General features: G+C 45.9%; 1 protein-coding gene across 4 annotated transcripts in view; it reads right to left on the reverse strand.

The window, feature by feature from the left end:
- Positions 1–23,926, reverse strand: part of GRIN1 (glutamate ionotropic receptor NMDA type subunit 1) — a 42,725-nt gene that overhangs the window by 17,172 nt on the left and 1,627 nt on the right. For 2 of the 4 annotated variants that reach the window (XM_066610479.1, XM_066610477.1), the window contains exons 2-16: positions 21,398–21,532; positions 19,840–20,016; positions 15,332–15,394; positions 14,248–14,348; positions 10,249–10,370; positions 9,260–9,434; positions 7,952–8,096; positions 7,259–7,342; positions 6,282–6,417; positions 4,218–4,345; positions 3,441–3,605; positions 1,977–2,095; positions 1,207–1,319; positions 598–746; positions 161–318 (exon numbers count right to left, since the gene is read on the reverse strand). In XM_066610479.1, coding sequence (XP_066466576.1) covers positions 161–318; positions 598–746; positions 1,207–1,319; positions 1,977–2,095; positions 3,441–3,605; positions 4,218–4,345; positions 6,282–6,417; positions 7,259–7,342; positions 7,952–8,096; positions 9,260–9,434; positions 10,249–10,370; positions 14,248–14,348; positions 15,332–15,394; positions 19,840–20,016; positions 21,398–21,532 — 1,970 coding nt within the window. The remainder of the gene's footprint in view (positions 1–160; positions 319–597; positions 747–1,206; positions 1,320–1,976; positions 2,096–3,440; positions 3,606–4,217; positions 4,346–6,281; positions 6,418–7,258; positions 7,343–7,951; positions 8,097–9,259; positions 9,435–10,248; positions 10,371–14,247; positions 14,349–15,331; positions 15,395–19,839; positions 20,017–21,397; positions 21,533–23,926) is intronic. The other 2 variants (XM_066610480.1, XM_066610478.1) reach the window with 1 other exon arrangement.

Genomic DNA, 23,926 nt, shown 5'->3' on the forward strand with positions numbered 1-23,926 from the left:
AACCAAGGATTCTAGTAGCCAGACTTAAGCCATTGGTTCACCTGAACCAATGCAGCAGTCAAACAATGGGACTACTGTTTGGCGACTTGGACTTTTATGTTCACCTGTCAGAAGTGACTCCCCCCAGGCAGCCCAGCCCACCTCAAGCCCCTTCACGTACTTGTCCCGGACTGCCTGGATTGCTTCAGCAGCACTCTCGTAATTGTGTTTCTCCATGTGCCGATACATGGTGCTCAGTTCCACCTGCCGCCGAAAGTAGATGTCCACAGAGCTCTGCTTCACTGTGGCGTAGATGAACTTATCAGAGGGATTGCGCAACTGGAAAAAAAATCAGATGTGGATAGAAAGGGACTTTCATGCTTTCCCCATGTAATTCTGGGAATTGTTTAGTGGGTAGTTTAGTGAAGGTGCTAATCATTTTCATTCTTGGCCACATCCCTGTCTCTCCAGGACAGGCTGGGAAAGACCCCCGGCCCTGAAGGTTCTAACTCAGTCTAAGGCAGCTTCGTTTCCTGTCCTCCCCTGCAAATAGGCTTCATTGCTTCTTTCAAAAAGCAGCCCTGTGCCTGCTGAGCACCCAAGCAACAGGTCTATTACCCTGGGGTCATTGATGCCTGTGATTCGTTCCTCGGGTCTGTCCAACACCAGGAAGGCAGCCAGGTTGGCTGTGTATGAGGCCACAATGATCATGGCAAATCCAGCCCACACCATGCCAAGGATTCGAGCTGAGAAACTCCGGGGAGCACCTGGTACAGAAAGGGGGAGAGCATCAAGGACCAGCAGGAAAGGGCCACAGAACTGCAGGCTGAATACAGTCAGGAAATGAAAAGGGGAAGAATGGCAGGCTGCAGACTCCACGTGCAAGACTGGAGCCCCAGAACCCAGGCAGAAACCTGAGTGGGAGGAATTTCATCAGTGTCCCAACACTCTTGCCTTTGCTCTTGATTGTGTACAACAACTGCTGTGCTACAGCTTTACCTAAGAAGTACCATTGGCCAGAGGAGGAGCAGCTACAGGGAGACTGCTTTCTGTTTTGCTTTGGTTTTGCTTCATTTTTGTATGTCATTTTTTATTCCTCCTGCAGTGGAGACGATGTGTAAAAGAAAACAGGAACCTGCTTCAGCTAGCAGTTGCCTGGGGACTGCAGAGTAGAAAGTAATCAGACTTTGGCCTCCGCCATTGGCCAGAGGAAGGAAAGAAGCTCACCTTCTCCAATGCCAGAGTTCAGCAGGACTCCCCAGGAAAACCACATTGCAGATGACAGTGTCAAGGCATCCTCTTCCTCTTCCTCGCTGTTCACTTTAAACCGGCCAAACGGGCTGCAAGAGAGCAAGTGGGCTGCCTATCAAGCACTGAGAGTTGCTTATTTTAGTCTGATTGTTATTATACACTCCGTGGGTGTCCTCTGCCTGCTTGCATCTGTCTGCAAGCATTCAGCATTCAGCACCCCCGGAACCTCAGTTTGCAAAACAAAACCAAGACCTTATGAATTGTGAGGCATGCAAAATCTCAGAAGCAAGAGGCAGCCTGAGAAGGTTAGAGTTTCGGTCCTTTGCATGGGTTCTTGACTCCTGCACATAGCCAGTGCTCAGATTAAGACATGGTTGCATGTCCAGAGCCACAGCACAAATTCTGACTTAAAGACTGGACCTTGATCTTCAGGATTCCAAATTGGCTTCCCTCCCCAGACCTGCCTAGTCCTGCTTCCCCCCCCCCCCAGTCCTCTGAAGTGCAGCTTCCTGTGTATGCACACACAGCCTCATTCAAGAAGGCAATTCTGGAACCTGCATCACTTCAAACCACTTGCACAGCTCCTTTCAAGAAGAAGTGGGATACCTTTTGGATCTCCCATCCTGGACAGAAAGCTCTCCAGCCTGCTCTAATCATTTGGGCATCTCCTCTTTCAGACACCTTTCACAGTTGCTGTCCGCACCCCAAGTTGACCCTGCCCTACATGTGCCATAAAGGGCGATTACCTGAACCGGTCAAGGAGATATAACATCACCGCCACTACATGCACCGAAAGGCCCACCAGAAGCCAGAGTGTGCTCTGAAATGGCTGCATAAATGAGTCCAGGGTGCTGCGGGGAATTTCCTAGAAGAGAAGGGAATAACAGTTTCTGGAGTTTCTGGAGTTTCTGGAGGAAAAATCCATTATGGGATACAAGCCATGATGTGTATGCGCAACCTCCTGATTTTAGGAATGGGTTAAGTCAGAATGCCAGATGTAGGGGAGAGCACCAGGATGAGGTCTCTTGTTATCTGGTGTGCTCCCTGGGGCATTTGGTGGGCCGCTGTGAGATACAGGAAGCTGGACTAGATGGGCCTATGGCCTGATCCAGTGGGGCTGTTCTTATGTTCTTATGTTCTTATGTAACAGACAATGGGCAGAGCAAGGCTGGATTTGGTCAGGATGATCTCCAAGGTGTTATTTCATAAGACTCCCCATCCATCCACCCCCAATTAATAATAATGAGTGTAAATTGATGCAAAATTTAATTCCAAGTCTTGACTTTCTGATAACAAGCATGCATCAAGTCGGGAGACTCAAGAGTGTGGAAAGACCAGCTAGACGAAATGGTAGCTGCTCAGCATAAGGTGAAACAAGCCCAGTTGGATTGGACCAAAAAGCCCACCTAGTCGAGCATTCTATTTCCTACATTGGCCAACTAGATACACCCAGGAAGTTTTTGAGCAGGGCATGAAGATGAATGTCCTCTCTGGTTTTATGTCCCCATCACCTGGTGTTCTGAGTTAGACTGCCTCTAAACAGGGAGGCTCCTTTCCTAACTACCGGGCTAACAGGAACCTCAGCCTAAGAAACCCTGCTGGATCAGTCCCAAAGGTTTATCTAGTCTGCCCTTTCAGTCTTCTATGGTGGTTAACCAAATGCTCTGGGAAGCCCACAAACAGCAGTGAAGGCAACCATTATTTCTCCCTGTCCTCAGTTGAGCACTAGCTAGTATTTCAACGGAACCTTTTTCTAACCACTACCAGTGTCAACTGTGGGTCCCATTGCTGCAAATGTGTCTCCCTCAGCACCCACCTATTGCCCCCCATGGCCACTGGAGGTGGGTGGATAAACAGACTCTATTCAAGGACAACCAGTTGCCAATCCTCATCCTAAGCCTCTGGTGCTGTGGCCCCTTCCAACAGTGGTTTCAGGTTGGAGGCATTTTTATTCCCGGACTTGATGTAATGTTGGAAATTCCTGGAGGCTCCTGCCAATCCTGGATGGGTGGAAACCCTGTGCATGCCAGCAGCACAGGCTAAATACTGAATGGAAGGAAGGCAGCAGAGAGGCTCTCCGAAACTTGAGCCTCAGGCAGAACACCTGAGATTGGGCAAGCCTAGTGCTGGGAATTGCGGCTGCTGCAATTCTCCATGCTCCCAGGCGGCTACAGCCTGGTCCTGAGAGCACTTCTCCAAGAGCGCATTACCTTTTTGACCAGAATGGTGAGTCCCTGGTACTTGAAAGGCTTGGAGAACTCAATGTACTGTGCCCGCTCATTGTTGATGGTCAGGGGAGCCACAATCATGTCAGCCTGGCCACTCAGTAGTTCCCCCATCATCCCATTCCACTCCTTCTTGTTGCTGTTGTTCACCTGCAACGACAATCCGGGCCAGGGGATCAGGGTGGGAAGTCTTCCTGTTGGCAGTTTCGCGTGTCAAATGTGCTCTAAAATGCACAGAAATCTCACATCTAGGGGACACAGCCATTTAGCCTCCCCACATTTGTGCCTGTTCCTCAGTTAAGGACTTGAACTGGATGTCTCAAGTTCTGAATCTAGTGCTGTGGGTCTATGTGTGCTCAGGTGTCAGTGCCCTCTTCAGGCACAGAAAGGGAGTAGCCCCTGTGGTCGGCAGGCAGTACAAAGCGTCTGAACTGGTCACAGCCTGATATAAACCCTAGAATTCCAAGCCTTCTGCCCTCACCTGATCAACAGAATTGTACCTTCCCCCTTCTGCATGTCAGGCTTCTATCTCCTTCAGCTCAGGCAACTGACCTCTGGGAACCTGGGCTGGAGGACACACCCTCCAGGTTTTGATGCTAATGCAGTTGGCCACAACGCCAGCATAGTCCTAGAGCTCCCTCCCTGCTTGACCAGAAGGGACATCAGGAACTCCTCTTTTACTCATAGCAAGTGCAGGAGAGTTGCTAACCTCACCTGTGATTTTACCTGAGGTTACATCTCCCAGACTCTGCCCACACTTACCCGCTCTTGAGTGCCAAATTTACCATCACCCACGAGGTGAACTTCATAGGTGAAATTCATAGTCTTTGCAAGCTTGATCAGTAAGTCAATGCAGAAGCCGTAGCAACACAGCATCACGCTGGGACGCCCTACGTGACAAGAAGGAAACTTCTAAGAACTTCTATAATCTCCTTCTCCCTACTGTCACTGGTTTCACTACAGCAGAGGTCCTCAAACTTTTTAGCACAGGGACCCACTTTTCAGAGTTCAGGCATAGTACCTAAGCCACAATCAGCCAAAGGTCCCATCACACTTGTTTAGCATAGCTTGGAATTCAAACATTCTAGCTCAGAAGTCAAAGCAGAAGGCAGAATTGGCTCCTTCTCCAACCACACAACCCTCCCACCTTTCCAGCATCCCATCTTCACACCTCTTCAAGGTAAAGCACCAGGTCTCTCTCCCACCGGGAGTTCACCCTGCCTAGCTATGTAGCCTGTATTTTCAGCAGTGACTGAGCTAGGTGCTACGTGACCCACCTAGTGGGTCCTGAACCACAGTTTGAGAAACACTGCCCTACAGTAAGGTGAAGTGGTGTTATACTGCTTGGGTTTTCTTGGCACATTGTTGAAGTTTCTATGGTGTGAAATGTTTTCTGTATGTGTGTGCTTAGCAAAAGGCGCATGCAGTCTCATCTGTGGTTTCCTGAATGTACTACATGCTCATATGCGTATGTAAAGTCATTCGCATATTTAAACTGAAAGGCAATAAATAATTGTTCCTGAACCTTGTGTCAAGGTTCTTTTGTTCAAGATGAACAAACACAGCAACTGAGCAACTGTCCTCAGAACTTTGTTTCAAAGTTCAGTACAAGCTGCTTTAGAAACTGTTTACTTTCACTTCTGGGTAAAAGTGCTCAACCTCCAAACACAGATGGGCGCCACTTGGATACAAAGGCCCACCCTTCAGAACCACACCCAGCCTATTTGATCCACAACATGCATGTTTTCAGGCTAAGGTCCCTCCTATGTCCACAAAGTCCACACCCTCTGTGCCAGTTCTTCTGAAGGCTGGTTGGCTTTCTCGTGCAGGAATTGAAACTTGCTTGCTCCCAGAAATTTTCTCTCCAAAGTTGCCTCAGTGTTTGGGGGGGGGGGGGAGAGAGAGAGAGAGAGAGAGAGAGAATACATACAGGAGAATGTTGCTCATTTTTGATATCTGACATCAGTGGAGTAAAGGACTCCAGTACTGAAGTCCATGTTTTAATTTTCCTAGGCGTTCCAGGGGCGCTTTTTTGTTTCCACTGGGTTTTTATTGCTGCTGCTTTGTGGCTAACGCTTGCTTTGGTTGTATTGCTTTATTGCTTGCTTGTCTGCTGCATGGGGGCGAAGGGTGGCTGTCAGTTTTAAAAGACAGATAAACATATCCGATTGGGAGGGACCAGGGATGGGGAGGATCTTTAGCCTTATTCCAGCAGCAGTTGCATGAGCCGCATTCTGAGTGTGCAGAGCTTCACATATATTATGTGGCTGTTGTCCTTGCAAGAGATGTAATATTTCTCCCATACTGCAGATGGGGAAGGATGAGAGCAAATGCCTTGTGCAAGACTCACCTAGCAAGTTGGTGGCAGAAGTGAAATTTGTATTGGGGGAATCCTGATCAATAGCTCACAGCCCAATCCTATGCATGTATACTCAGAAGTAAGTCCCATTATAGTCAATGGGGCTTACTCCCAGGGAAGTGTGGATAGGATTGGACTGTCAGTCTCCTAGGTCCCAATCCTATCCAAATTTCCAGCACCTTACTGGTTCCCTTACCTTGAGGCCTCCATGATTGCTCCCCCACTGCAGGATGCAGCACATACCCCCTGGCATGGTTGCATCAGCACTGGAATTTTGGATAGGATTGGGCCCTTAAGCACTGTGCTGCACCAGCTCTCAATAAATACATTGTCCCATTTAAAATGTGAATCAGTGGTAAAAATGGGACAGTCTGGCAAATGCTCATATTTCTTTTTTTGAAACGTAACATGTCTGTCCATCCCCCCAGTTCTGCTCTGTGTTTTTGCTTTCGATTGCAAAACATTACCTGGCATGGTTTCATTTGGCCCAGTGCAGAGAACCTGCTGCACTAGCCCCCCTGTGCTGTTGAGGAGAGGTTTGCACTTCCCATCTGCCAAGGTGGATTTGACGTAGACAAATGGCTCCTGGTGAATTGTGACTATCTGCAGAAAGAAAAGCCAGACAGATCGTCCCTTTACCATGGAGCCCCCACTTAAAAAAAAAAAAAAGGTGCTTTGAATCAAGCCTGCTTGGAGGCTGCATCATTTGACCCAGAGGCTCTGCCATCAATCCCAGATAGAATGAGCAGCCAATTAAAGCACAGCTCCAATGGCTGTGTAGTGGATCGATGACTGTCCCAGGTTCCTGGACTTGTTTCCAGGTGGGAAAACTATTAATTAATTTCAGGGGGTTCCGTTTTGGTTGATTCAGATACTATTTTGAAAAAGCAGTGTAGTGACCAGTTCAGACACTGAATCCGGGAGGGCTGTGAAAGGGAGCTTGCCCAAGAAATGGAGGTGGACCGGAAAACAGTGAGGGGAGATGGGGTCAGGTCTTCCATTCAAATCCTGATCGTTGCTTGCAGTCTGCCTTGGGGATTGGAGCTGGAACAAGATGTTGGGAAGGTGGCTTTTGAGGAATGATTTGAAGAAGCAAGAGAGGTGGCATCACAGAAGCATTCTGGGAAGTGATCGCAGGAATCGGGTGATAAGGGAGAAAGGGGAGAGTTGCTTGAGAGAAGCTTTGAGATGGCTGGAGGTGGTGGATGGGTGAGTGGAGGACATTTTAGGCAAAAGGGACCACATCTTCTTGGAATTCTTGATATTGAGGAATGGAAAGCAAAGGGTAGTCAGATGTGCTCTACTTAATTTTCACTTGAGCCCATTAAAATCACCCTTTCTAAATTAAGCTTGCACATTTCACCATTTTTTCAGCATGGATATTGTGGGAGTCTTTGCCAAATGCTTTGCTGAAACAGTGTATCCTGGACGCAGGGATTATTACCTTGAGTTTGGTAGACATTTCGTAGCCCTGTGGCGTCTCTGTTTCTCCTCCAGGCCAGATGATCTTGCGGTCATTGGGCAGGAACTGTGGAGACATGAAGATGGTATGGGGGGAGAGTTATAAACCCACTCGTGGTTGACCTGGGCCAGGGAGGCCCTGCAACAGATAACTGCATTAACAGCCCACTGCTGTTCTGTCAGTCTGGCTTCTCTGCCTGTGTTGTATGTTGCACAGTGGAGCTAAAGAAAATTCTAGCCAAGACAAGACAGGCTTGAAAATGTGAATCTTAAAAACCTGAGGGGTGGGGTGGGTTTCCTGTGGCTGGGGGCAAGATTTCAGTGCTGTGCCCCTCCCCGTGGATGGTAGTACCAGAATAACTTGCTTGCCAGCTTGCTTTGAACAAAACAGAATGTTTTGTTGTTAAATCATGGTGTGAGCTCAGTATGTACTCTCTTCTCCCCTCTCAACCTCTAGAGACAGGGCACCATCAACTCTCCGTTTTGGAGATCTTTGCAAGCTCCTACCTTCTGTGCCCAGAACTACACCCTCAAAGCACATGCGAAGAACCTTCCCTTCAGGAATCCCAAAAAGAGGCTCATTCTCAGTGGTACGGTTATGTATAAGGGGGTCTGAGAGGTGAAAGCTCTTTGGCCTTCACTGTACTGCACCTCCTTCCGCTGGGGACATACGTACGTGACTCCCATTGTACACTCCAACTTGCACCAGTTTGTTGTTTTGTAGATTCATGACGCTATAGTTGGCATATTTCCTGTCCCCATCTTCGTTGAACTCCACCCTGCCAGTCACACCATCTGCATACTTGGTCTGCATTAGCACCCTAGGGAGAAGTGTCCTGGTTTAAGTGTCAGAACTGTGTCCTTGAGACAAAGCAAGAGAGGTTCAGCAGTCTGCAATGTTTGGTTTTGTTTAAAAAAATAAATTGCCAGAAACAGAGACCTGGAGGCAAGTGGCTGGTATCCCATGTGCTCACACAGGGTTCCAGGGGGAGTATATGCAAGCAGGCAGACACACACATGGACAGGAAAGCACCCAAAGCAGTCATTGGGTCCGGACCAGATCAACAAATTGCTCACACTGATAAGCCAAGCAAAAGTCTTTAGGCCGCCAGGCCGGAATCCTCTTGGCTCCTTGTGCCACTTCCTGGCTGGAAGCTGCAGTACCGCTCCCAGCTATGTGCAGCGACGATGGCCAAGCAGTGCGAAGATAGCCCAGCAACTGCTTGCAAGCAGCCATGATGCCACCTGAGCCCGGAAGCTCCAGCTTGAGTCCCCAGATGCACTGCATACACTTCTAGGCCTTCCAGCTCAGAAGATAAGCTTCAAAGTGTGTGGGCAGCTCTTTATTCCACCCTGCCCACAGTTTTAATTATGACAATAGTGATGACAGAGATATTATGACAGAGGTATTATGACAATTATTATGACAGAGGTAGCAATGTTGAACCTACAGTGCACATTCAGACCTCAGCAATATTTTGCATTAATGACCAGTGAGCTGCATCAAAGGGTTTGGCCTAGTTACTTTAAATTAAAATGAGATTGTTGCATAAAAGATTCAGGTCTCCGCGCTTAAGTCCCCTTGGGGCAGATTTTGAATTTAAGACTAGAGAGCTGCAGCCAAGGATGTGTCCTACTTATTTCAAATAAAAACAAACTTCAGTTTTTCTCATCTCGACAGCTCTAGGCCGCCTCTGTCTTCCTCCAGCCATTCTCTCCTCCTCCTAGCTTCCATTTTATTCACAATTCTTCTAGGCAGCCAACCCCCTGCCATTTCCGAAACCCCTCCTGCTTCCTTTTCTGCTTATTGTCTCCTCCTTCCCTTCCTAGGTCCTACCACCTCTGTCTCTAGACTCTTCTGCCTGCTCTGCCCCTTCTAACATCAGAGCAGCTCAGCCAATAGCAGACCTTCCTCATTAGTCTCTACAGAGCGACATGCACTGTGTGGAACCTGAGGAAAGCAGAGAGATAGGAAAGGGGTTACCTCTTGAACAACGGCCCTGTCTTCCAGATATTGGTGTTCCCCACACAGCCCCTTGGGGGGTCTGTGATGTTCTCTTTCTCAAACAAGTCATGCACCGCCTGTGCTACCACAGCCACGGCATCTCTGATATGAGCGGACTCATTCTTTCCATTCATCAGCTGCAAACCAATCAGGCCTGGAAGAGGGAGAATGTCATGTAAGAAATGTCTGGCCAGGTCAGACCAGTCCTCGTAGTTCATGTTGCTTCCCAGCAACAGATGAAGGGGATGCCAGCATCCCCAAACACCCTTCTTGCTACAACGCGTAATCAGTGTATGGAGCTCACAAGTTGGCCCCTGGCTTGGCTGTAAGAGGGGATCAGACAAACTAATGGAGGAGGAGAAGAGGTCTGTCAGTGGCTGTTAAAGGTGAACACTAGGTGGTGCCTCCAGTTGCACACCCTCTTCCTTCTCCCTCACATCTGGTCCTCGCGGTGTGCTGTCTCTCATTTCACTGTTATGGCTCATCACCCTTGATCGGCTACTGCTATATGATCAGCAGATGCTAGGAGTCTAATGCTTTCATTTACGTTTGTGGCCATCTCATATCTTGTGGTAGTGAGTGCCACAAACTAATTACACAGTTTGTCTGAGAAAATGTGTTCTAAGCCCACTGACAAGCAGCTTCATTTTCCTTAGGTTACCTTTGATTTCTAGTATAAGAGAAGGAAAAACCCTTCTCTGTAACCATTTTCTTTTCTTTATGCAATATATGTATACCCTGCCTTTTCAGCTATAAGTTCCATGTTCTCTTCACAATCCGCACAGCACGGCTCAGATTGACTCACTCCGCTACTAGCATGCAAACCCCCCATCAGCATTTACTGAGGTCCTAGGAGAGACAGGAGGGCAGGATCGATAGCCAACAGTAGCAAGACACATCAAAAAATAGGAGTAGAATAAAATGTAAATTGGGGGCAGAGCAACTTCAGATCAAAGGGGACCACATACCCTCCGGTGCATGGCGCAAGGCATTGCCTGATATCTCCCTCTCTCCCACCAGCCACACGTAGCCCGGGCCAGTCATATTTTCTTTAGCTGCTGCTGTGTACACTGTTGTTGCATCATCCTCGCTGGGAAAGAACACAAGAGTACTTCAGAAGGCTGTCTCATACCCCGCCTAAGACCTTTACCCCAAAGGAATACTTGTCTGGAGATCTTTGTGACAAGATGTATACAGTAAAGGCATTTGAAAATGGTGTCATTTGCTTTACTCAGAGGTAAGCCTATTAAGTGTCCAATAAGGCGGTAATCCTATTTTACTTACACTATAGAGTTGTTTGTTTCCGGTATCAAACCAGGGCTCCAACAGCCAGCCCAGGTTTCTTCCTTTCTCCTTGTGCCACTGGGCCTGTTCTGCAGCACCACTCAGACAGTGGCCAGAGATGGGACTGCTACTCATTAGCCCAGCCAGACCAGATGATCTGGGGAACTAGTAGGGGTCTGGGTGACTTTAGAGAGCTGTTGCTTAACTGAGCAACTCATGTCTATGAACAGCCATAGAGACTTGCCTTGCCTTCTCTCCCCTGCCCTTCACCAACTACCTGAACACAGCCTTCTGCCTGAGCCAACCACCAATACCTCCTGGAACCTGACTATGCAGAACCTTCATATCTCTCTCTCTCTCCTGACCACATAGTCAGTTCTTTTTATATGCAAATTCACTCATCTGCAAGGGACAGAATTGCCACCTTCTCTCATTATCCATGTCTCTGTTCTCTTTATCTGCTATGCAGAGACCTTCTGGAGGCTGCAGGGGGCCAGGAGAGACTCCTTTAAAATGGCCAGTAGAAGCTTCCACTGGTTATGTTAAAGGGGTCTGTGTTGGTTGTGGGTGCCATTCTGATAGTCCGTGCAGCTTCCAGAAGATAGCTGTAGTATTCAGAGATTTTTCTGGCACTTCCTGCAGCACTCTGCTGGTTTCCTGAGGGTCTTGGCTGGATTCTTTTGATGGCTAAGAAGGTACCCCTCCCCCCCAGCATACCCCTTGTACTTAACCCCATTGATCCTAAAGGAGCAATCCTAAAGTATCAATGGTTTTTTATCTGATAATTCACTATCTGCTAGGATTTCCAGGAGAGATCTTGGGGTGGTGGTGGACAGGTCAATGAAAGTGTCGACCCAATGGGCAGCGGCAGTGAAGAAGGCCAATTCTATGCTTGGGATCATTAGGAAGGGTATTGAGAACAAAACAGCTAATATTATAATGCCGTTGTACAAATCGATGGTAAGGCCACACCTGGAGTATTGTGTCCAGTTCTGGTCGCCGCATCTCAAAAAAGACATAGTGGAAATGGAAAAGGTGCAAAAGAGAGCGACTAAGATGATTACGGGGCTGGGGCACCTTCCTTATGAGGAAAGGCTACGGCGTTTGGGCCTCTTCAGCCTAGAAAAGAGACGTCTGAGGGGGGACGTGATTGAGACATACAAAATTATGCATGGGAAGGATAAAGTGGATAGAGAGATGCTCTTTACACTCTCACATAACACCAGGACCAGGGGACATCCACTAAAATTGCGTGTTGGGAGGGTTAGGACAGACAAAAGAAAATATTTCTTTACTCAGCGTGTGGTTGGTCTGTGGAACTCCTTGCCGCAGGATGCGGTGATGGCATCTGGCGTAGATGCCTTGAAAAGGGGATTGGACAAGTTTCTGGAGAAAAATCCATTATGGGTTACAAGCCATGATGTGTATGTGCAACCTCCTGATTTTAGAAATGGGCTATGTCAGAATGCCAGATGCAGGGGAGGGCACCAGGATGAGGTCTCTTGTTATCTGGTGTGCTCCCTGGGGCATTTGGTGGGCCGCTGTGAGATACAGGAAGCCGGACTAGATGGGCCTATGGCCTGATCCAGTGGGGCTGTTCTTATGTTCTTAACCTTTCTACAGAGTAGTGGTTCTCAAATTTCTTAGCACCAGGACCCACTTTTTTAAAATGACTCTCTATTGTGACCCACCTATGTTGATGAGACTTTAAAAAAAATCTAGAAAGAAAAAATATTTTTTTATTTAGTTACATGTAACAATAAACAGAAAAGAATGTTCCAACATTTATCTCCCTGTACTTACACATGCTTGCAACTGCCCTCCCTTTTTCCAGGGCAACAGGCAGCTATCTGATTTTTGAAAAGCCTTCGGTTGAGGCAATTAGTTATCTGATACTTTCATCACCTGTGTTTTGGAGGTTCTGCTCAACTGCTACGGGACCTACCAAAAATCAGGTCACGACCCGCTAGCGGGTCCTGACCCACAGTTTGGGGACCACTTCCCTAGAGGATAATGAGAACTGCCTGTACCTGTATCTACCCCCCCCCCCCATTCTGCCTGCTCTGGAACCTGTGCTTTACCCAGTGCCTGTACATGAAAATGACTGATGCCTGACATAAAGCGCAGGTCTTTGCTACCCATGCCAGGCTGCTGGAGGCACTGGGGCAAAGCCCTACATGTGATCTTCCATTGTACCCCCTGATGGTACATTGGCATTGCCAAACTGTCATAGGAGTTCAGGGAACAACATGACCTGTGAATGATCAACCAGCCCAGCAGGGCTTCCTAGCAGCACCACCAAAACACTTTTATATATACTCTGATTTTGTAATCACTTTCCTTCCATAATGTTGCTCAAGTTTGTTTCACAAGGGTAGGGGTTCAGCATGGAAGATTTCTATCTCCGTGAGCTAACTGCAGAGATAGAAATCAGCAATGAAACAAGTTTGTGTGGGGGGGAAAATATCTCACTTAATCAGCAGCTTTACAGCATTTCATAAGCAAAAAAATAAAATAAAAATAACACCATAAAAGTTCCCGCCCTCAAGGAGCTTACAGTCTAAATTGGGCAGCAATGAAGGGGAGAAGGATAAAAGGTCGGTTCTTGTCAACTAACTGGAGATGAAGATTAAAGGGTTAAGACAAAGACCTCACAGAAAAGGTGGATTTTGAAGGGAGAAAAAGTGGCAGTAGTAGTTTCAAGCAGGAGGGCAGTGAGGGAGAATGAGCAAGGTGTGGGGGGACAGCTGAGGGTGGTAGAATTGGAGCTGTGAATGTTGTGGGCATGAGAGAGCCTATGGGTGATTAAGGACAGAAAGATAATGTGGGACAAAGCTGTAGCAAGGCTGCCAAGCTACGTTTTTTTAAATGGTCAGTGGCTGGAGCCAAGGCAGGTTTTGAGTGATCAGGATACTCTGATCCAGAGTACGCTGACTCCAGGGTACACTGGAAAATCTGAAGTGGTGCCACATTATAGCTAGTCTCCCCCACTCATTGCAAATAGAGAGCCTGAAGGAAATAAATGGCATATCTGTCACCCATTTCATTCAGGCTTTTGTTTTGTAATGAATGAAAGAGGAACAGAGTGGGCCAGACTTCAAGGCTGCCAAATCAAGACCTTGAATGGGATCCTGAATCTTTTAAAGTGGTATGGAAGACAAAAAATACTCCCTGGTATGACTTTTTCCAAGCCCCTGTTGCAATGGGTGGGTGAAACAGCAACTGGGGGAAGCAGCAAAAGGCACAGGAGCCATCTCAGGGTCTTAGCTTGGCAACTTGAGTCTGTTTCTCATCAGGCTATAAAACAGGGGTGACTATTCTACCAAATCTGACTGAAGCCATTAATGGATCTTTTCTAACATTGGAAATTCCTAGAGATGGGGGCTGTTAAAATTCCCATAATGATTTTTGGTAGTCACCTAGAGGTTGATGCGGAATTCCTGGGGTTGGGGGGCTGGCAGTCCTATTCTGAAATCAGTGTGCACATACCCCAATTCAGAAGCCAAAACAGTGGTTCTGGAGATGCAACATGATAGCAAAGCGGAATTAAAAACAAATGTGTATTTCTTATGGGGTTTTGGGAGCCATTTCGACTTCCCTTCTGAAATGGAACTGGACTGGAAAATCAAATTGGGTGAAAATCCAAGCAGCACAGTCCATGGCTTCTGACATGCAGGGCTCACCTTGCAGAGAGGATGATCACCCGGGCTTCTAGTTCTTTCGCTTCCAACAGCAGTGAAGTCACATTTTTTGTTCCGGGTTCAAACTGAAGCACTTTCTCTGCCTGTAATTCATGTGAGCAAAGCAGGTTAGTGGGGTAGCCCAGTCCCTTGAGGTGAGAGCCATGCGATCTAGGAAAGAGAGCTCCTTAAACTCTTTCAAAGCACTGCTAAGTATGGAAAGGAAGGGTAGCTAAGTTGTTTTTTTATTTTTGTTTCTCTTTTTTTCCTTTTCATTTTTCTTTTAGGTTTGTTATTATTATTGTTATTATTGTTTGCCCCCTTTCTTTTGTATTTTTTTTGTCTAAATCTGTTTTTCCTTAAAAAAATGTTTTGCACTCTGCATGCAAACTGAATTCACTCAAGACCCAAAGGAGAGGCGTGCATTTGTATAGGAAAGAGAAAAAAAGGCATATATATATATATGTATATAATATTGATATATACTTATTTTATTTTGCAATGCAATTGAAAACTCAAACCAGTGTTGTTTTTCAGAAACAAAGAAACCACGGGAACTGAAAAATGAAAATTAAAAAAAAAATGAAAGAAAAAATTCACAAAGGTTCACCTCCAGGGAGGGCGGGGAGGGGGGAATCGAAGTGAGCATTTCACACCAAGGAATCATTTCCTTTTGGGGTGGGAGGGGTGGGAAGAGGCAGGATGGGACAGCAGGAAAGGGATTCGTTCAATTCTCCAAGAAAGAAAAACAAAACTTGCAAGTTAATTATTGCTTCACATGCATGTCTCCAACAGAAACATTGTCAGGGTCAGCTTGCTACGTTTCCATTCTCAAGATCAAACCAAACTTATCTCAACATAAAAAGAACGTGCTACCAAAAAACATGGAGTTTGCTCGCTTGTTTGATATATAGAGATATATATTCGATTTTTCTTTTTCAAAATTTCTTTTCTTTTTTTACTTTTTTATTTTTTTAAAAAAAGAATTTTAATTTTAATTTTTTTTTTTTTTTTGGGTGCCTGTGGCTATTTTCAGCATTTTGCTAGTTAGGTTCGTGGGCGGCGTGCATTGTCCATGCAAATATACCTTGGGTCCTCGCTTGTTGTCATAGGATAGTTGTTCGAGGTTTTCATAGTTCCTTTTTTTACTCTGATGAATAATGTGCACAGAAAAAATATGTAGACACAGAAGAATATTATAAACAGTTGAAAAAAATGACGTGTAGTAAAGCAACCCAATATCCAACTATTTTCTCTCCACTGTTCGCGAAAAGGGGACTTGATAACACTGGAGCACGCAAAACCCCGGACCGGCAGCTGGGAAATGTGGCGGGGATGTCCACTGAATGGTTTTGGCCAGGTTGGCGACTGGCAGCCCTGATGATGAGTCCAGCCCCTGGAGGACTTTTAGGGGATAGCTTTCTAGACTTGCCTTGCGCTTGGCCTCTGGTTTTCTTAGTGTGTGGGGAGGGCTTTATCCTTTCGTTGGAGTGCATTCAAAAAAGGCGATCCTCCCTGCATCCTGAACGGTACTTTCCAGATAAAAAATGTATCACATGATTATTGGGGTTGTATTTTGCACATGGCTCTTATTTTGTGCCCAGTGTGTCTGGAAAATGGTGTTGACTGTGTACTTCAATGGCGATAACGAAGTGAGCATATAGGTTGAGAGATCTTTGCAGACAGCTGCCTGGTACAGAGTGAAAAAAATCTGACTGGCAGAGGCTCTCTGGGGTTTCAGTCAGGGGGCTCCCTACCTGTAGATGCTGGGATCTTTTCCATGCAAAGCAGGTGCCTTGATGTTGGACTAATTTAAGACTGAACTCTTAATTCCATTGAACCTTTGAAACAGGAAGTTGCCCACTGTTACTCTGCACAATCCACTTGTTCTGGCCTCGCTTTCTTGTACACTCTAAGGAAAGCGAAATCTCTTCAGGAGTCGGAGCAAAAGGGGCCTCTAATTTTAACACAGAAAAAGAGTCTCTCGGCTCTTAGAAAATTGGGACCCACTAAGAAATATGTTGTGCTGAACTCACTGAAACTAATAAATAAAAATGCCTGGAAATGTTCTCCTAAGCAGAATTTGGCAGTTGAGCTTGGCTAAAAATAAAAAAGGTTTCTGGTCCTTATGAGGAATCTTATAACACGTGAAACAATTTCTTCAAAATATTTTGAAAGCAGCATTTAGAAGAACTGGGCATGCCTTTGAGCGGTCATTATCCAGTCAGAAAGACTGAATCTCTGTAATTAGCGTGTCGCTGCTTCTCTCCATTATGCACTGATTGCCTCTATAATGTGGTTGTTTAAAGAAGTAGACCCCCCCCCCCCCGGCTTTGAAGCCTGAGCGTTTGCCTGTCACTCAGTTACAGTTTGCACTGGACAAAAAAATCAGGGTGAAACACAAAGACACAGCAGCTCTGCCAACACATAGCCACTGTATTTCACTAAGCTTCAGAAGCAGGTGTAGTGCAGTGGTCAAGAACCTAAGCAATGAGCCACTCAGACCTATCAGTTCTCCTGAGTCATGAGTGGTCCTCAGTAAGCCACCCTGCTTCAGCATCAATTCCCTTCTTCCCCTCTGTCAGACAGAATGAGGGGAGCAAATATTCCTGTCCTCCCTTGCAGGGTGGTTTTAAAGACTCTTCAGATGGAGCAGGTTTTGATTGCAAGGAAAACACTGTGTTGGTCCTAAATATTGTGACTGGGGGTGCAAGCTTTAAATCAGTAATTAAGTAATGCTTTTATCCTGCAATCCCATTCACAGTTCCTTGTGAGGAAATCCCATTCAACTCAATGGAACTTACTTAGGAGTAAGCAGATAGGATTGCCCCATTAGTTGATTCATTAGAGAGAGGGTTTTCATTGGTGGGACTGAGGATTAGGATAATACTTGTTTATTTCAAGGGCATTTTGATTCCTGTGCATTTTTGTAATATGGAACTGAAAAGGGAAAAAATTAAAGAGAACCCTTATTTGGAGCAATTGATGGCAGTGTTTGACAAATGCAATCCACTGATCTTAAGCTGCAATCTTGAATACACTAACTAGGGAGTAAGTCCCAGTGGACACAGTAGGAGGATGGACAGACAGAGACAGTCACCTGCAGTCTGCACTGAGCAGAGGGTTGGACTAGATTGTCTCTAAGGCCTCATCCAACACTAATATTCTAGGATTCTTCTATCAGAATACACTCCAGCTGTTCTATTTACCAGAAACACTCCCTATTTTCTGGCTTCTGGGAAAACCCTATGGTGCCCCTAGAGAGGGAGTACACAAAGGAAGAGACCCTCCAAACGTAAGTCCCAGGCCCTCCAAAACCTAAGAGGACCTCCAAAACTGGAGCTCTTAGACACCCCCTAATCCCCACCCATCCTCCAATGAGTGTGGGATTTGACCAGTGACCAGCCTAGTTGACCCCTGCATAGGAGAAGAGAGGAGAATGTGATCCAGGGAGGAAATCAGAAGGAAGAATCTGAGGAGGGAAGAGAAGTTGGGAGAGAGAGTGGGCAGAGAAGAATTTTAAGAAACTTTGTTATTATTCACTTGTATTTATGATTAATGATTATTTGTTCATTATTATTCATTATGTGTTCATTGATTTGTTCACATATGTACTCTACCAGCGATTTTTTTTGCCTTCTCTGCAGGGCTGTGCTCCTTGCACTAATCACACACACCTTCCAGCGGTGCCCACACATTGCCTCTTTCTCTGTTTTCAGCTGCAGGCTAGCACTGACCCAGTGGGACAAACGTTGTATCGTAAATGTAGATGAGCTTGTAAAGAAAGCTCAGGCTGGCTCTTTATTGCCACCTTCTTGCCCTGACTTTGCAGAACTTCTGTGCTTCCAGGAACTGGGCAAGGAGTGGCGCCATGCTTTTCAACTTGTGGTTCTCTTACCACCTGGCATATTCTGCAGTTCCACAGGTTGAAAAGCACTGGGGTGGCCTATCTCATGTTTGAATGCCCCTGCCAGTTAAAAACAACAACCTATCTCCTTGCACATAGAAATCTAGCATTTCAGAAATGTCTTTATGCTCACTTTTTGTCTCTCCTGTTTAGTTATCTGTGTATAGAAAGGACTTCTTTTTATGTGAAGATGCAATCAAACATGGGATCCCCCCCCCCCCCACACACACACACCTCCTGCAGACTGAATGGCCAGGGAAAGCTGAATCTTGTGATTCTTTTGCACATGTGAATTGGTTCTTATTTTCCTGCCCGATGTGTCTGGAAAAGTATGCTGACCACGTGATTCAGCAGAGATGATGCTGTGAGCGTTCTATTAACAGGCTGGAGAGCTTCATAGAAATCCAGTCTCCATAAGACCCTAAGAAGGACCTTGCTGGCTCAGAACTAGTCCAGCATCCCATTCCCAGCAGTGGCCAACCAGGTGCTTTCAGGAAGTTCACAAGCCAGGCATGAAGGCAACAGCAGAAGCTGGGATTCAGTAGCATCCTGTCTCATATCATGGAACTTCTATATAGCCATTGTGACAAAATGTCAGTGATTGACCTCTCCATCGCTTTATTGAACCCCTCTTTTAAGGCCATCGAAGCTTTTGGCTATCAATCACCAGGCTTCATGGCGCTGAATTCCATCAATTTGGTGCTGAGCGAAGAAGTCCTGCTTCCAATCATGAGATAACCCCCAACTTGTAATTCGATGAGAAGGGGAGACAAACTTCTCTCTCCTGACTTCATAATATCCATGTAGTAATTTGCCATTTTATAAGCTAGGCATAAGCCCTTTTGCCAACCAGTGTGACAAAATGCCATTGTGTCAACTAAATAGAGGCATGTCTGCACTGCATATCAGGGGCAGGTGTGTGTAACTCTCTAGGTGCTGGCTTTTACAAAATCAGCCTAGTGTCAGGAGGAACTTCTTGTGTCAGGAGTCCAGGGTGTTGGAAGTAGGAATCCCAACAGAATGGGACTGGTGGTCAGAGAAGGAACTTGCAAGAGGCGCAGCCCGAACTAGGCAGTCAGACAGAGGAATACACAGGGAGATCAAGAGTGCAGATACTTGGAAGCCATCCAGACAAGGCCAGAATGTCCAGGCAAAAACCTAGCCTATCCCATTAGTATTTATAATCTGGCCAGGCCAGGAGGGACCGATGGGCTGCCCGAGGGTATGGAGCTGGGCTGGAACTCTGACCATTGCAATCCTGAGTGGATTGCCACACATTAGGAGACACCTGGCCAGAGTCTGAAGGTCACTCCTGGAAGCTGGACTTGTGGCAAACTAGTTGGGCTTCCTTCTTTGTCGCTGAGGGTTATGGGGATTTGCAGAGCTCCAGGTTATTCTTCCCCTCATTTGTTTTGCAGTTGTTGTTGCTGGTTGGTTATTTTTTTTAAATGTAGGAGATTTTCGACCATGGCAAAGCAAGTGAAATGAATAAGAGTACAAACTTTTGTCAGGTACTACTCAAGAGACACTGTTGATGCTTAAAGCATAATGTTAGTCATGTTAACAATGGGAAGAAAGAAGGTGTTTTACATACAGAAATCTACATACATACAACAAGCCTGAGAGACTTTAAAAGATCTCGCCGTTATCAACAACATTTGACACAGCAGGACGGGTGGGATACTGACCTTGGATTCTTTCTCTTCCAAGAGGGTCTCCAGCTTCTTTTGGGCAGCCCGGCCTTCGTGGTCATCACTGACGATGAGGATGATATGGTTCCATTTGTAATAGCGCATCATCTCAAACCAGACATTGGACTGGTGGGAGTAAGGTGGGACTGTGCGCAAGAAGGATAAGTGGATACTCTGGGAAAGAAGAGCAAGCAGTCCAAATGAGGGAGGGAGCACATCAACCCAGACAGACCAGGTGATTTGGAGAGCGGATAGGAGCTTGACTGGCATCATACAAGCCAATTTTCAAATTCAATTTTTCAAACAAATTTATTGCTATGAGTAGTTACACAGAATCCTGGGTCCCTCCTTACCTTATCTCCCCACCCAAAAGCCACTGCTTTTGGAGACTTGAGTCAACCTTCACTTGCATCTGGCTGCTCTGAGTTTTGTTTGCTGCCCTAGACTTTGATTTTGGCATGGCCTGAACCTCGCACTCACTTCTGGGCCTTTCAGCTGACCACAGGCCTGACCTCACAGAACTCTTAACACTCTGGATTGCCTTCTCTCCTCCCACCTGTCTGAGGGGAGACATAATAGTCATTTATAAAATTATGAAAGCTGGGAGGGAGGGAGAAATTTCTCTCCAAGACGAGATCTCAAGGTCACCCAGTTAAGCCCACAGGTTCAGAACTGATTGAAGGAACTCCTTCACATGATACGTAATTGACTTGTAGAATTGGCTGCCACAAGACATGATGATAGCCAGGGGCAGGAGTGGTCTCATGCACTCATAGCTATGAGCACTGAATGCAACATCCATGTTTGGCGACCTTGAAAACTCAGTTCCTGGGGAGCAAAGAATGAGGGAAGCCTAATGCCTTAAGTTAGTTAAGTGATTAAATGAATGGCTTGTCTTTCTTTTCCTTGCAACTGGTTTTACTGTCCTGCATTTTTTACTGTCTTTTACAGGTCTTGCATCACTTTAGGGACCAGAGCTGCTGAGAAGCTGCTTTGGAACCAGAGCAAAGATGCTCTTATGAGGCAGCACTCTTTCAAGACATTCCCCTGCATGGAACAGAATCTCCAAACAGGACTGGGTTCCTTCTGCCCACCATGAGCCCAGCCTCTACAAAGAACCAGGGACCAGCCAGAGGTAACCTTATTTGCTGATATTTTGGTCCCCTGTTGCTTGCAGGCTTGTTGGTTTGTTCTTCTAGTTTGTAATATGGTTTTAACAAATTTTTTTTGCCAAATTTTGTTTCCCTGGAATGATAAAGTGGGATATAATTGAAACCAAAGTGCAACTTTCCCTTTAACCACTGTATAGAAGAGAGAGTTTTGTCCGGTGCAGCTTTTTAAACTCTTCCATGTTGAGCTGCACCTGCGAAAATTCCCCGCCTCTATACAGTGGTTAAAGGGATAGGCACTCTGTCCTGCGTTGTATCTGGTCACCCTGCTTTCATTACCTCCCTATGTTGTGTCCTTGGGGCAGGTATCCAGGCTTTGTGTTGTTGTTGTTCTGTCAAGTGCAGGGGACATCGATATTGTTCACTGACAAGAATAAATCACATACCTTATCTGAATATATAGACAGGCGTGTTGTCAGCCCAATGACAGGGATCCTATAGAATCCAGCTGTGTAGGACACAGGTGTTGGCGTAAGGTGGTCATTTGGGGCTGGTGGGTGACTCACTAAGATGGCATAGACCTGTAGGATATAGGATACCAACAGTGACTCACACTCAGTTTCTAGCTTCTCTGGGTGAAAACAATGCTTAAGTAGGAGTAGTCAATTGTGCCTGTGTTATTAAGCATAAAGTCTCATTAATAGCTGGGGAACTCCTCAGATACTCCAATGGATCAGACCAATAAGTGTGCACAGGATGCAACCCCATTGTCCAACAACCTTGCTGCTCCCCTGCAAGTCACCCAGAGGTAATCTGCATTTGAGCCAGCCCCCAGCACACCCATTGCTCAAGGCCTGTCCTTGTCCTTGCAGTCTCTCCCTCCGCTGCATTTGCAAGGTCAACAGAAACCTCCACAGAACAGGCATGCTAGATAATGCGATTTATTTAACCGCACAGTTAAGACATAAGTGTAATGTCTCTCCAAGGACTGTTTCAGATGAAATGGTCTGTTACGAGTCTGGGCACAAGAAGGGGAAGGAATCCCTGTGGGGAGGGAGGGGGGTGGAAGGGAAAATGCACAGATGTCACTGGGTATAAATGCCAGGGGGGCAGAGTAAGCCTGAGAAAGAACTTGGCCCCAATTCAGAGGGCATTGGTTGCCCCTTCCTGTCCTGTTAAAGTGAATTGGGCTGACAAGGGTCATGGTTAAAGTCCCACTGATTTCAGTGGCACTTAGTCACAGATGGCATTGCCTTATAAGGAGTCAGCCCATTGATCCAGAGCTCAGCATTATCTACCTGACCAGAGGTAGCTCCAAAATCTCAGGTAGGGGAAGGTTTTTTTCTTGGCTCTGCTACCCAATTTGAAACAAGGACCTCTATCTGCATGTGCTCTGCCATTGAGTGATGGCTGTCATGGAGCGTGTGCGCACTTAAAGGGCCCTGGGCCATCCTGCTGGTTCTACCACACCATCATTCAACTCTCTTTAGAAAACCAACATGTGTCTCCAGGCAGACTCACTGCAGGGGGCTTGCAACTGCCCATGCAGCAGGCTGAGGGGGGGGGCATGCATGTGTAAATCAGACTTAAGCTACCTAACAACAGAACCAATTCGACAGTCATGAGTAATTTGCATAAAATGCTATTTGTGGTCCTGCCACTGTGCAGTCTTCTAACAGTAATAGCACTGAATGTTGCTTCTCCACCCACTCCCTGCCTGAATTTCCTCTTTGCTTCATCTGCTGTACCAGTCTCGTTCTTGCCCGTTAGTCATGGCAACAGAACCTAGAATTCTTCTTCATCAACCTGAAGCATGCATCAGAGTTCACCCACCATCAGACGTCTTGTCTCTGCCCCCACCCCCAGATCTGGCTGTTGGGAACAAGGGAAGGGGCCCTTTCTGTGATGGCCTTGCTGTTCTGGAACTCCCTTTCTGGAAACGCCCCCAACAGCCCCCACACTTGTAGTGTTGAGGAAGAAACTAAAAACATTTTTCTCTAGCAAGCTTTTCCCAATATTGTCATTGTTTATTGGTTTAAATACTGTAAATACTATTTTAGTGTATATTGGTATTGTTTCAAATATGTTTTGATTCACAGGGCCCATGAGAGGGGGGTGAGAGGTAAATTGTAGCCATTTGGTTATTTGATTTTTCTCTGTAAACTGCTTTGTGAACTTTTAGTTGAAAAGCGGTATATAAATACTGTTAATATTATTATTATTATTATTATTATTATTATTAATAATAATAATAATAATAATAATAATAATAATAATAATAATAATAATAATAATAATAATAATAGTACTCAGCCCAGGGTGAAAAGGGGGGCCTGGAAGCCAAACAAGGGGAGGTGGAAATTTCCAGGGATCTCAGACAGTGTCTGCATATATTGTGTGAAAACAGACATGCACGTTTTGTGTAAGCCTTCATAGTTTTAAATATCATAATTTGTAGGAATTCTGATCCAATGAAGAAGGGAAGTGGCCCCAATGAAACTTTGTACCCCCTGGTAAAATTCCTCTCAGAGGCCTTCTTTGAATGTTATCCAGTTTTTTTTTGTAAACTGTTTCAACCTCTCAGGGAAAAAAGTGGTATAAAAATTGAGCAAATCAATACACAACTAAATCAAAACTCCATCATGTGATCATAATGTGCTCTGGAATTAAGCTTCTATCAGTTTAGCCAGAATAATTAAGCTGACTGGCCTGTAATTTCCCTGGACCCCCCTTTAAATATTTGGGTAATGTTTACCTCCTCCCTGTCACAGAAACTGATTTAAAGGACAAGTTACACTTTTTGGGGGTGGAGGGTTAAAAGATTATCAATTTCTTTCAGAACTTGTGGGTGGATGTTAATTTTAATTTGTTGATACGTTCTAGAACCTCATCCTTTGTCACTTCTGTGTGACTCAGGCTGAACACAATGGGACTTACTTCTGAGAAGACATGCACAGGAGTGGACTGTCAGTCTG

The sequence above is a fragment of the Tiliqua scincoides genome, chromosome 16 (genome assembly GCF_035046505.1).
Source record: "Tiliqua scincoides isolate rTilSci1 chromosome 16, rTilSci1.hap2, whole genome shotgun sequence".
NCBI lineage: Eukaryota > Metazoa > Chordata > Lepidosauria > Squamata > Scincidae > Tiliqua > Tiliqua scincoides.